The sequence below is a fragment of the Uloborus diversus genome, chromosome 7 (assembly GCF_026930045.1).
Source record: "Uloborus diversus isolate 005 chromosome 7, Udiv.v.3.1, whole genome shotgun sequence".
Classification (NCBI taxonomy): domain Eukaryota; kingdom Metazoa; phylum Arthropoda; class Arachnida; order Araneae; family Uloboridae; genus Uloborus; species Uloborus diversus.
This window is the reverse complement of record NC_072737.1, coordinates 4,354,852-4,369,159: the sequence shown is the minus strand read 5'-3', so window position 1 is coordinate 4,369,159 and position 14,308 is coordinate 4,354,852. Positions and strand designations below refer to the sequence as shown.

The 14,308-nt window shown below is 33.5% G+C and overlaps 1 protein-coding gene across 1 annotated transcript in view; it reads right to left on the bottom strand.

Moving 5' to 3' along the window:
• LOC129226186 (zinc finger protein 271-like) overlaps positions 1 to 12,683 on the bottom strand; it is a 77,502-nt gene extending 64,819 nt beyond the window's left edge. Inside the window, exons 1-2 of the mRNA XM_054860786.1 lie at positions 12,670 to 12,683; positions 2,424 to 2,760 (exon numbers count right to left, since the gene is read on the bottom strand). Coding sequence (XP_054716761.1) covers positions 2,424 to 2,760; positions 12,670 to 12,683 — 351 coding nt within the window. The remainder of the gene's footprint in view (positions 1 to 2,423; positions 2,761 to 12,669) is intronic.
• Positions 12,684 to 14,308: the final 1,625 nt, after the last annotated feature.

The following is a 14,308-nucleotide window of genomic DNA, read 5'->3' as shown; positions in this document are numbered from 1 at the left end:
TTATCTATATTTTACTAAAATAAAACATAAAATATGCTAACCTAAGGTAGCATATGTCAGAGCAACATTTGATTAGCCAAAATATTTAAATATTTACAAGATGCAAAAGGATTGAAATCTCAAACAAGGGAAGCAAATTTTCACGAACCAAATTCAATGTTGGCATTTTCCCCATAAAATACATTTATCTATATTTTACGAAAATTAAACATAAAATATGCTAACCTAAGGCAGCGTATGTGAGAGCAACATTCGATTAGCCAAAATATTTAAATATTTACAAGAAGCAAAAGGATTGAAATTTCAAACACAAGAAGCAATTTTCCGCCAAGTCCGAGAAAGTTCAATGCTGCCATGTTTCCAAAATAACACCTTTGTTAATTATTGAAATTAAACAAAAAAAAAAGTAAGCTAATATAAGTTAACATATGTCGAAATAACTTCCGATTGTAGTAAACATCAAAATATTTGCAAAGGATTAAAATCTCTAACACAGAAGCAATTTTTCGTGGTGCTGCCTATCTAACACATGTTCCAAAAATAGCATTGATAAAAAAAAATTTTAAACAAATTTAAGCACAATTCGATGATTTTTGAAAGAATTTAAGTACTACGAAACTTTTTAAAGACTTTCAAGCACTTGAAAATGAACCTTTCTTTTCTTAGCACTTTTCAAGGGTTTACGTAACCTAAAGAATATTACTGAGCCCCTTATTAGATAGAAAAGCAGCACACCACCTTAAAGTACAGATGAGAATCAGGTAGTTTTCTTTAAACACTACAAGATTAGCTGCCAGAATGTGTCTATATCTAAACTAAGTGATGAGTTTTTCAATTGGTTTCTTTCTGGCTGATAACTACATGAAACACTTCTTTTTTTTGTTTTCACTAAAAAATCAACTTCGTTGCACTGCCCTCCAAGGGCGCCCATATGCAATATTTTAAGGGGGGAGGGCTCAGATACTTTCCCCATCGAAACCGATTTCAGTACAGATTAGAGTTATTAAAATTTGACAGTTTTAATAACTTATTCATCAATGGCTGGAGAAGAAATGTTTTTAAATTTTTGCAAAGAAAAAATACTAAAAGCAAGGAAGTTCTAATTTCAAAAAGGGGGGGGGGGGCTTGAGCCTGAACCTGCTCCCCTCCATATGGGCGCCCTTGCTGCCCACCTAAGCCTAATGGGCGTATCTCAGCTATTTTTTTTTTTTTGCAACTGCATTGTTTTGTTGCTAAGGAATGTTAGAGAGGTAACTCATCTTTTCCCACAGCCTAAAGGCGGTATTTCAATCGTAAACTGTTACAAATCACTAACACAATTTGACGTATCTCAAAAATATTATTATTTCTCAAGCTAAAAAGCAGTCTTTAAATTTTCTTAATGTAAACGTCCGTAGTTAGTTTTACGTTAAAAGTGTGCGAAAGGGTCGATTAACCGAAAATTACTTGCAAGTACAATTGCTAAAATTGTTATTTAAAAAGTTAACTCTTTTTGGACAGCCTTTTAGAGTAAAACAAAATAGAAAAAGAAGTATTTTTTCTTATGATTTTTAACTTTGTCCATCCATAATTCAAAATAGTTAGTTGAAGCAAGTTAATAACATCAAACTATTAATTAATTTAGCGAATCTGATTTTTATCTGAATTTCAGTATAATATTGTTAATTAGTTTTTAACTATTGCAGTTAGGACGGCGCTCCGGCTATGATGACACTTTGTAGGCAGCCCCAGGGGTGATGAGATAACAAGGTTGGACTGCACTCAAAAGAACAGGATTATTCCCCATTATGAGTTTTCAAATGTCCTTTTTAAGATTTAGGTTGCGAAAATGCCCTGGAACAATATTCACATGAATAGGGTTTTTCGCCAGTATGTATCCTCAAATGTTTTCTTAAATTTGAATTTGCAGAAAATGCCATGAAACAATGTTCACATGAGTAGGGTTATTCCCCAGTATGAGTTTTCAAATGTCCTTTTAAAGAGTTAGGTTGAGAAAATGTCCTGGAACAATATTCACATGAATAGGGTTTTTCGCCAGTATGTATCCTCAAATGTTTTCTTAAATATGAGTTTGTAGAAAATGCCCTGGAACAATGTTCACACGAGTAGGGTTTTTCACCAGTATGAATTCTCATATGTAGTTTTAAAGATTCAGACTGAGCAAATGCCGAAAAACAATACTCACAAGAATAAGGTTTTTCTTGAGTATGAATCCTCAAATGTTTTTTTAAATTAGAATTTTCAGAAAACACTCTGGAACAATGTTCACACGAAAAGGTTTTTTTTTCTCCTGTATGAATTCTCAAATGTCTTTTTAAATGGGCATTTGTAGAAAATGCCCTGGAACAATGTTCACATGAATAGGGTTTCTCGCCAGTATGAATCCTCAAATGAATTTTTAAGTCTGAATTTGTAGAAAATGCCCTGGAACAACGTTCACACGAATAGGGTTTCTCGCCAGTATGAATTCTCAAATGTCGTTTTAAAGAGTCAGACTGAGCAAATGCCCTGGAACAATGTTCACATGAATAGGGTTTTTCGCCAGTATGAATTCTCAAATGACTTTGTAGTTCTGAATTTGAAGAAAATGCCCTGGAACAACGTTCACACGAAAACGGTTTCTCGCCAGTATGAACTCTCAAATGTCGTTTTAAAGTTTCAGAATGAGCAAATGCCCGGGAACAGTGTTCACACGAATAAGATTTTTCACCAGTATGAATTCTCAAATGTCTTTCTAAATGGGAATTTGTAGAAAATGCCCTGGAACAATATTTGCACGAATAGAGTTTTTCGCCAGTATGAGTTTTTAAATGCTGTTTCAAGGCTGAAGAATGAGCAAATGCCTTAGAGCAATGCTCACACGAGTAGGGTTTTTCTCCAGTATGATATCTCACATGGACGATTAAATTTGCAGCATGAGAAAATGCTTTGGAACAATATTCACACACATGGGGTTTCTCTTCGGTATGAATTCTCAAATGATTTTTCAAATATGAAGAGGTAGCAAATGGCTTTGAGCAATATTCACACAAATATGGTTTTATGTCCGTATGGATTTTCAAATGTCTCTTGAAGTTCGAAGAGTTCGAAAAAGTCATCGGACATTTTTCACACGAATAGGGTTTTTCAACAGCATGAGTTCTCAAATGTAATTTCAAACCTCCTGCATCAGAAAATGCCTTAGAACAGTATTCACACGAATAGGGTTTATCGCCAGTATGAATTCTCAAATGTCTCCTTAAATTCCCTGCATCAGAGAATGCCCTGGAGCAATGTTCACACGCGTAGGGTTTTTCGCCGGTATGAGTTTTCAAATGCTTTTTTAAGCTTGAAGGAGTGTGAAATGCCAAAGAACAAAATTCACAGGAGTGGGGTTTTTCACCAGCATGAACTCGCATATGTGCCTTTAAATGATGAGCGAGGGTAAACGTCTTGGGGCAATATTCACAGGAAAATGGTTTTTCGTCGGCATGAGCACTCAAATGTTGCTTCAAAGTTGAAGCAAAATGAAACGACTTAGAGCAGTGTTCACACGAAAAAGACTTTTCGCCAGTATGAGTTCGCATATGTTTCTTTAAAGTCGAAGCTAAATAATATGACTTGAAGCAGAGATCACATGAATGGGATTTTTCTTCAGTATGAATTTTCAAATGCGCTTTTAAAGCATAAGCACTGGAAAATTCCTTCCAACAATATTCGCATACTGGTTTCTCACCAGTATGAATTCTCAAATGCTGTTTTAAAGTCGAAGGGTCAGAAAATGACTTAGAGCAGTGTTCACACGAAAAGGGCTTTTCCTCGGCATGAATTCCCGAATGCTTTTTCAGAGCTGAAGGACGGGAAAATGCTTTCGGACAGTGTTCACACGAAAAGGGTTTCTCACCACTGTGAACTTTCATATGCAGCTTCAGGTACCTAGCCGCAGAAAATACCTTGGAGCAAGACACGCACGAATAGGGTTTTTCGCCAGTATGAGACCTTATATGAATCTTTAGCCTCGCAGCATCAAAATATGCCTTGGCACAGTATTCACACGAAAAGGGTTTTTTGCCTGTATGAGACCTTAAATGAATTTTCAAGCTTTGGGGATATGAAAAAGCCTTTGAGCAGTATTCACACAAATGGGGTTTTTCTCCAGTATGAGACCTCAAATGAATCTTCAAGCTTGAAGAGTGGGAAAATACCTTTGAACAGTATTCACACGAATAGGGTTTTTCGCCAGTATGAGACCTTAAATGAACCTTTAAGATCGCAGGATGTGAAAATGCCTTCGAGCAACAGTCACACGAATAGGACTTTTTGCCTCCGTGAACTCTCATATGAGCTTTTAAAAGCGCAGCATGAGAAAACACTTTTGAGCAGAGTTTACAGCGATATGGTTTTTTGCCGCTCTTAGCTTGTACGTGGGCTTTTAAGCTAGAAGCGTAAGCAAACGTCTTAGAACAACACTTGCACGAGTAGGGTTTTTCTCCAGTATGAACTTTCATGTGCTGCTTCAAGTTCCAAGCCACAGGAAATACTTTTGCGCAACACTCGCACGAGAAGGGGTTTTCGCCAGTATGAAGTTTCATATGTCTCTTCAAATTAAAAGATTTAAAGTAGGCTTTTGGACAATAATCGCAAGAATATTTTCTTTCGCCAGCATGAGCTTTTAAACGTTTCGCCATTTTGGAAGAGTAGAAGTGACCCTGTACAATTCTCAATAACACATTCTTAAATATAGATAGTGTGATTTGTTCTCATTGAGAGATTTAATACGCCTTTGATTAGAGACCGTGAACATATAGTTCTTGCTTTGTATGAATTCTCATACTTGTGTGCAGGTACAGAAACTATCAGAAGAGGTAACAAGCCCGGTTGTAACGACAATGGATCAGCAGGATAAAAAACTTGGAAGACAGCGTTTGGAAAAAATATGAAGCAGGATTTTTATCAGCGACTACTTATTTATAAACACCAACTCTTCGAAAACGTTCCAAAGCAAGAGTCCAGCACTTTTGCTAGTTTGTGTGTGTGTGCTTCAATGGTGAAACTGTGAATAAGAGCTTTCGGCAGAATTAACGAAAACTCAAATCTTTTAGGGAAAATGTTTCATTCTCACTCATATAATGTGAGTCTTACAAAATCTGCAGCATGCTCACTGTTTTATTCCATTATTTCCAAACTGTTTTCTGAAAAAGGGAACGAAACTTCAATGCTGCCAAGGCACCATTTGAAGTTAAGTGTAAGGCGAACTTATGTTTAGTTTTATTAAAACTAACTTCTTCCCATGTAAGTACAGTGGAGCATCAAAAATCCGCCACCCTGAAATCCGCCAACATCCAAAATCCGCTTCGATTTTCCCCAAAACTTAATTTTTCAAATGATGGCGAGGCAGAATCTAAAAAAATTCTAATCTCGGAGGGTGTGCAGGTAGGAGAACACTACCTGGAATTTTTAAAAAAACAAGATATTGTGTCGGAGCAAGAACTGCTAATGCTGTCCAACATACAAAAAAGACTTAAGCTTAAACTATCAAAAAATATGAAACAAGCTACAATTTCTGAAATGTTTTCAAAATGTAAATAGCTAATGATTTGTAAACTTGTATATATTAAATAATGTAAATAACTGTAACTATTATATTTTTACTCCTTGTTGTTTTTATTTTTCCAATTTAAAGGTACAACTCCCACCTATTTCCTTAGTGACCTGAAATCCGCAAAATCAAAAATCCGCACAACCACTTCTCTCAATTTGTGCGGATTTTTGATGCTCCATTGTATTTCAATGTTCAGAAATTCAATACTTCAAGCGATCGTGTGAGCAAAACAATAAGAAACAAATACGATAACTGACATAGATTATACAGTCTCGTGTTGAACAGCAAACTTTGGTCCCTTATGACTACTAGCAATGCTGAGCTCCAAAAGTCACAATTGAGCTGATTAACATATAGGTCCCCAGTTGTTGGCACCCAGAACAGAACAGCAGCTTAAACCTACAATGACAACTTCAGTAATCGGTGTTTGTCTAGGAATGGGCAGCAAACTGAAATGCTTATAACTTTGACACACTAAAATTTGTCAAAAAGAGTTCATCTTAATGGCATGTCTAATCTTCACTGTGACACGCATCTAACACGCACTAATCGTCACATTCCTCCTAATCTTCACTGTGCATTCCACTGAGGTCCTGTATATTTTACAAAATTATCTTAAAGAATGAAGCACAGCAAACTAAGACTCTAGTATAAGCGAATGTAAATTTCTCAAAGCAAGCACTGTAAAAAACAATAACAGATGTTATATTTATTCTACTTCTTTGTGACAATAAAGAGTTTGGCTTGTTCTATTTAACACTTATGCAACCTTCTAAAATCTCTGTGGCTTTCCTTGGAATTGGGGACAGTTTTTAAAAAATCTTCAAGCTTAAATTTTGAAAAAGTTAACTAGAATTACAACTAGCGAATGTAAATTTCTCAAAGCAAGCACTGTAAAATACAATTACACATGATATATTTACTCCACTTCTTTGACAATAAAGAGTTTGACTTGTTCTATTTAACACTTATGCAATCTTTGTGGCTTTTCTCGGCTCTACCAGTTTTTCCAAAATCTCCAAGGATAAAGTTTGAAAAAGTTTACTAGGATTACAACTTTTTAAATATTAATTTCAATAAAATCCTTGGATGACTGCTTTGGTATACATGAAGTTATATGGGCTCTAATATGATAATGACTTAGGCAGCAAGGATTCTGATGGTTTTTTATGAGTAGCGTTCAAAGTTGCTCCAATGGCATGCAGTCCAGGTTATTGCTGAAAATAAATAAAACAGAATGAGTGAACATTTAAAATCATTTTAAGCACAAGGGTATAAATATCTTACGTGATCAAAGAAAATATTTTGAATATAATTTGAACAAAAAATATATTATTCAAAGAAAAAATCATAAGGTGCGCGATAATGAAATTTTGAGAGGGTAAAAAAAAAAAAGTGGAAACAGACTGAGAGAACAAAAGGAGTTATAATTTTGCAACACAAAGTTTTGAAGTACAGTAGACCCTTGTTTTACGCGGGTTAAATTTTACGCGGTTTCGATTATACGATTAAGATTTGACACCTTTATTTCATTTTACGCGGATGAGGAGGCAATGCAAACAGATAACATTTTCTCCTCTTTCAAAATCCAAACTCCTAAAGATTGCAGATTACACGTAATAAACTGCATTTTGGTGTGCTAATAACCGAACTTGGGGCCCCTGGAGACATTTTATGCTGGTGCGGAATGGCCAACAGATAAAATTTTCCCCTCTTTCTAATTCCAAACTCCTGAGATTGTAGATTACACGTAATAAACTGCATTTTGGCATGCTAATAACTGAGCTTGGGGCCCTTGGAGACATTTTATGCGATTGGCTCCAGAGCTCTTTCCAAAAGCAAAGTTATTAAACTCACCACAGTTCAGAACTCACTGAAAGAAGAGCTTTTAGAACTGAAAAAGGAGGCCAAAACCAACGAGGATACTGACATCGGTGACGCACAACCAAAAAAGGTTTGGTCCAAAAATTTGAGTCATTCCTAGACAGTAGAAATGATCTTTCTGCTTTGTTAGAGAAGGAAGATTCTATCATGGAAGTGACGCAAGTGATCATGGATGCGTTAATGCTCTGCAAAGAATAACAGAGAAAAGTTTTTAATGATTGCCAAAAGACTGTCCCAGCCAGCTCCTATTTATAAACAGAACGTGAAATTAATTTATGTTTTCTTTAAGCATGTTGTGCATAAAAGCCTATATAAGTATACATTAAACTTATTGTACCTATAATTAGTCATTACTAGAACAAAGTATTTTGTTATCTACGGAACCAAACCCATATTTTAACCCTATTATTAGGTCTCAATTTACGCGGTTTTGATTTGCATGGCATTTCTGTGGAACGTAACACCCGCGTAAAACGAGGGTCTACTGCATAAATTTAACTCCATTATATTATAAAAATCAAGTATAATTTATTCACATCACACACAACGTTGTTACACCTCAAGAAAATCAAAAAGAGAATTAAGAAATTTATTGCTCAATTAAATTAAAAGTTCTATCGGACACGATCTTGTGCGTCTTTTACATTTCCACAATGAGGTCCTGCCAGTCGGCAGTTTGTGTAAAATAAAATAAATACATATATTTAACAATTGAAATGCATTACAAACATGGATGAGGTGTTGCCTTATATATTACTAGCTGCATTGCCCGGTTTTGCCCGCTCTACCTTGAAAAAAAACCATTGTGTCAAGTGAAGTATCTTCAATAACCAGGATTAAATGAAAGAAAAAAAACCATCATGCGAAATTTTCTCACCAAACAGTGACGACAGATAGTAAAATACTTTTAAGTTAAAATAAAATGAGAAAGATGGATTTAAAATGCGTAACCATGGAAACACAAAATAAAATAAGTTTAAGAATTGAAAATGAGAAAGATGGAAATAAGCAATGAATTCAAAAAGCGTTACCGTTTAAACGCGAAATAAAATGGTTAAAAACTTGAATAAAGAACAGATTTTTGAACTTCATTTAATTCGCTTGTAACTTTTTTTCTAATGGAGATAGAGCGTTAAACTTTCGACCTTAGGTCGAGTTAGATCTGGAGTAAAAAAAACAGCTCTTTCCAATGCTGTCAAAAAGAAAACTGTGGGACAATTCCTTCACTTTTTATTGATGGATTTAATGAAGAAAGTAGTGCCTAAATTTCAGCTAAGCCTAAAAAAAAATCGAGCTAAAAACGCAAAAAACTCCCGCCGCAATTAAGTTAGAGCATTAGAACAAATTGCGTAGAATGCGGAAAATTCTTCCCTTCCCAACGATATTTAATATTACTATTTGCGAGTAATTTTTCACCCCCATATTCGGAAATTTATGTGAAAATTGGGCCTAAATTGGAATAAAAAAAGAACTATTCATCGAATTGTTTTCGAACCGGTCTGCAAACCTTCTCAGGACTTAAAGGAACAAACTGTGAAAATTTCAGCAAAATCGGCCGGGTAGTTCTCGAGTTTTGCGAGTTCAAACAAACAGACGATTTTTGGAGACTTCATTTTATACTATGTAGAGACTAAAGATGATCATAACATTATTAATTGAGAAGGGCACTTCATAAGTATATGAAAAAAAGTTGAAATACTCAGGATTCATATTCATGGCACCAATTTCAAAATATTTTACATGAAGCGCAAGTATAATGTTAATAATTCTTAAGCAGTGGTCTTTTTTTCAAAAGTTTGAAGTGTAATGCACTACCAACTTTTTTTTTTTTAAAGTTAAGTGTAATGTGCAATATGATATTAAATTTCACTAGCTTGTCAAGATTCCTGGTAACAACTTTTAGAGTTAGTTCAGTACTTCATCAAGGTTCAAACAGTATTTGATCAAACTGTTGTGAACAATAGCTAATTTATCCTCATTTTTTGGTCATAACCAAACCATATATCCTCAAACACAAATTGATAGTCAAAATCAATATTTGTGCATGTAATTTTGACAGAGAGGAACATATTTTGTTCCGCCACTCTAGCTAGAAGAACTTTGAATAATTAACAAAATCAAATATTTGGTGGATTTCCAGCACTTATGCACATGAAATATTTGCTTGTTAAGAAAGGATTTAAAAGTTGAAATTTGAAGGAAAAAATGATAAAAAAATAGTGGCTTAGAATAAAAAATTGGCTCCAAAAAACACAAATTGTGGGAAAATGCATTGAAATATTGTTACAACAAAAAAAGCGGATGCTAATTTAATTCATTGCAAAAGGAATCCTGTTGTAGTTTAGTTCAAGCAATTTAATGCCAATTACATTGCGACTGATAATAAATAAGCTCATTTAAGCACATTAAATTATTAAACTTCCTTTGTTTAAATAAGTTAGTTTATTATTCTAACCCCCCCGCAACACTTTTTTCGCAACACTTTCTTTCAAACCTTATAAACTTTTTTTTTCGAATATTCCATCTAAATGCACCACATAAAAGTAGTTTAGTAGTCGTGATTACATTGTGACAGTAGTTTGCAGTCACAACATTTAAAAAAAGTAGTTGTATTTAACTACATTACAGTCAACCCTCGTTTATCGCAGTTAATTCGTTCCAGACCTTACCGCGATAATTGAATTTCCGCGAAGTAGGATTCAGTATTTATAAACCGTATATTTTCCTAATTAGAGTGCATAAAACTTACTTAAGACAATTTAAATAGGTTTTTAACATAGGTAGAGCTCCCTAGACATGAAACGTAGCGACCATTACATTTGCATTACTTAAAAAATTGCACAAAATATGAGAAAGTGAGATATGTTAGACGTAATAGGTATCACATTTTTGATTATTGGGAAATAAACTACACACACACACACATGCAGTTCGTGCACACTACTACTAATCTATGAAAATAGCTCAACTTGTTTGATGATGAATTAATTGCCAGTTAGTGACCGTATGTGCCTCCGTTTTTCCTCTACATTTATCCTCATTTAAGGTATCCCGTATATAACTGAAAAATCTAGAACATTGTTGAACACCATTTACAATTACAGATGTAATAATGCAGTGATTTATACTTTTCAGTTAGTGTTTAACGATTAAAATGAGATAGCGATTCTCAACTCTTTCTTCGACGATTTTATACTTCCACTCCCGCAATTAGTACAATTAGTCCTCAGAAGAGCTTACCTTACTTAAAAGACATACTTTGTTATTCTTATGTAGGAAACAGTTTACACGAGCGTATAAAAAAAGCTAATTACTATATTTGAAAAAAAAAAAAAAAAGAAAACATAAAAAACCGCGATGTAGTGAAGCTGTGAAAGTCGAAGCGCGAAGTAGCGAGGGACGACTGTAGTAATAGTGTACAAAGTAAAGTACAAAAAAAATAAAATAAATAGTTTTCCCAACGACTGTTCTTAAGCAATGAACAATACATTGAAATTTTTATGTGTAGAGTAAACATAAGCAGAATTCTATGTTTGTATGAGTTAAACAAATTTGCTTTCAACATCAGAAATTGTTGTGTCCCTGAATGTCATTCTCAAGCTTCTCAAAATAATGTTAGTTTGCATTATTTCCCCCTAAAAAGTCAGACGATTGTTGTAATTGATGAAACAGAAGAAAACTCTGGACTAATAAACTTCAAATTGGCAAGACAGTAATAAAGCAACATGCCTATCTCTTCCAAGCATTTTTAGAAACAGAATTATGTTTTACAAAGTAAGGTTTTTTTTTTTTATATTATTTGAAGTGAAGTTGTATAGTTGATAATTTTTTTTTAATCTAAAGCTCGAAAAGAGGATTTAATAACATCAGTTGAAGAATTGCGGCTTTCATTTCTACCTAATTCAAAAATAATTGATTTAACTAACCTTATATTTCGACATTAGCTAACTGCAATTGGAAGTGTGCAAAACATATTCAAAAACTTTTATCGCATAAAGAAATGAAAAATATTTAACTGAGAAAGAGCATTTAGAATTTGGACTAGCAAAAATAAAAGCTGAAAATTTTAATTGCCAAAGTTGCACACCAACTATACTTTATTATTCACAAAAGCTTAAATACCGGCTGAAGAGTTTCGCCTAAAATTTGTTTAAGGTTATTGTTTTAGCATTGTGTCAGGTAAGAACGTAATGTATCTTTCGAGATTTCGCTTATCTGATAAATTATTTTTATGACGAATGGTCAAAAAGATATGGAAATTACAGAATTCAATAAGTTTAAAGAGCATTTTATTGATGATTTACTTAGCATGAGGGAATAAATCATGCAATTAAGAAATTAGACAACATTAATCATAGAGTAACTTAATAAAAACACAAATTATCAAAAGAAGTTCAATTCCTTATTTTTATATCCAGGTAAATGGACAGAATCCCTAGATATGCTTTTACACACAAAGAAAGTGCAATGCCGTGTGTCATTCATAAGCAAACATCTGAAAAAAAAAAAAAATAATTTCATCTTGCTAACTCTGAATATACCCATGCATAAAAAAAGTTTTAAAATCACAGTATATGAATCTAAACTCTATAATTTCATTTTAACAGAGTTAGTATGCCTGATGTACCTGATCCAATACATGGTATGACACTTAAAAGGTCACATACAGCTAGAAACATTCAGCCAACCAATTTAGCATGTTATTTAACTTCATTTAATGTTTGTCATAATTACAATGATTCAAATTACAGTTGGCTCTATGTTTAACGACGCTCTATTTAACGACTTTCTCTATTTAACGACGGCTTTTCACGGTCCCAGATGGTCCACTGTAGTGTTAAAAGCATTCAACTTAAGGACGATTTTTTGTGGTCCCTTGAAAGTCGTTAAACAGAGAGTCAACTGTATTAAAATGATAAATTTAAAGAATTTGCAAACAGTAAAAGTTTAAAGAATGAAAAAAAAAAATCTCGCTCCTAAGAAGATTACAATAGAGCAAAATTCAAAGTTAAATCTATAGACTTAAAATCTAATTTTTTTTTACATTATCAAAAGATAAGATTTAAAAGTAATGTTTGAATTTAGTTAAAAATTTCATGAAAAAAAAAACTTTATTAAAAATTGAAAATTTTCTCTTAAACTGAAATGAAATATTATGGAAAGACAAAAACAATCTTTAAAAACTTTTTCAGAATGAAAAATACAATCCTGCTGCCATTTTCTAATTGTACTTAGCAAAACTCAATATATGAATCTAATCACGCAACTACAAGTGCACCACTCTATCTGATTTCCAGGGACACAACAACAACATCAACAGAGGTGGTTTCATCTTTTCCTCACATTTTGTACACAACAACTTATTAGATCTATTTCACAGCTCTTAAGAACACCTAACTCTTACTGTTATGAAACTATAAAGAAACCTCTATTGATTAAATAAGGTTCTGTTAAGGGGTCTAAGGACCCTTAACCTTCAAAATTTTCGACTTTCTGGAAAAAATATATGTTATGCGCATATTTTGATTCTGAACAATTTGATATCTTATTTATTACCATACGCCAAAAACTTTTCAAGTTATCGTAAAAATGCGTAAACTTTCCCCATAGACATTTATGTTAATAGCAGCTGATAAAGCCTCTTTTTCTCAGGTATTGGTTTTCTCGTTTTGTGCGCATGATATCTCAGAAAGTTTCTTATATATTTCCGTATAACTTTTTATACATGTTTGTCTGGTATATATTTATGATCTGAACCTAAATTTTAACTAAACATGAAAAGTAATATTAAAAAATATATTTTTTTTTTTTTTTTTTTTTTGCCCAAAATTTTGGAAATTTTTGATTATGACTTGTAAAATTTCAAAAAACAAATAAATAATTTTAAAAAAATTAAACAAAACAAATTTAGGTTCAGGTCATAAATATAAACCAGACAAACAAGTATGAAAAGTATTACGGAAATATAAAAGAAACTTTCTGAGATATTATGCGCGCAAAACGAGAAAGCCGAAGAAACCGGCACCTGAGAAAAAGAGGCTTAAACAGCTGCTGTTAACATAAATCTCTATGGGGAAAGTTTACGCATTTTTACAATAACTTGAAAAGTTTTTGGCATATGGTAATAAATAAGGTATCAAATTGTTCAGAATTAAAATATGCGCATAACATATATTTTTTCCAGAATGTCGAAAATTTTGAAGGTTAAAGGTCCTTAGACCCCTTAATAATAATATGTACCACTTTACTATAAACATAAGTGAGAAGAGAACTTCTCATGTGATGTAAAATTGTTCATATGTACTATTTCAAGCCTAAGCACCCTTGCACCAAGAAAATTATATTTGATTAACCATTAGCTTCTTTAATAATTCTGTTAAATGCATTATGTTGTTCTTACTGCCCAGTTGGCAGTTCATTGGTTATTAAAATGAAGGTTCACAAAAAAAATAATAAAAAATTTTAACCTCTTGAATTCAAATTATGTTTTTCACAATCACGAGTGTATGTGTATGTGTAGGCATGTATGTTTATGTGTGGGGGGAGGGTATGTGTGTTTGTGTGTAGGGGTATGTGTATGTGTGTGTAGGCATGTGTGTTTGTATCTGTGTGCAGGTATGAGTGTGTGGGTAGTTGTGTGTATGAGTGTTTGTGTGTGTGTGGGGGGGATTTGTATGTGTGTTTAGGCATATGTGTTTGTGTGCAGTCATGAGTGTGATGAGTGTGTGGGTAGTTGTGCATAGGCATGAGTGTGTGGGTAGTTGTGCTTAGGCATGAGTGTGTGGGTAGTTGTGTGTGTATGTGTAGGTGTCTTTATGTAAGCGTGTGTGTTTGTGTGTGGAG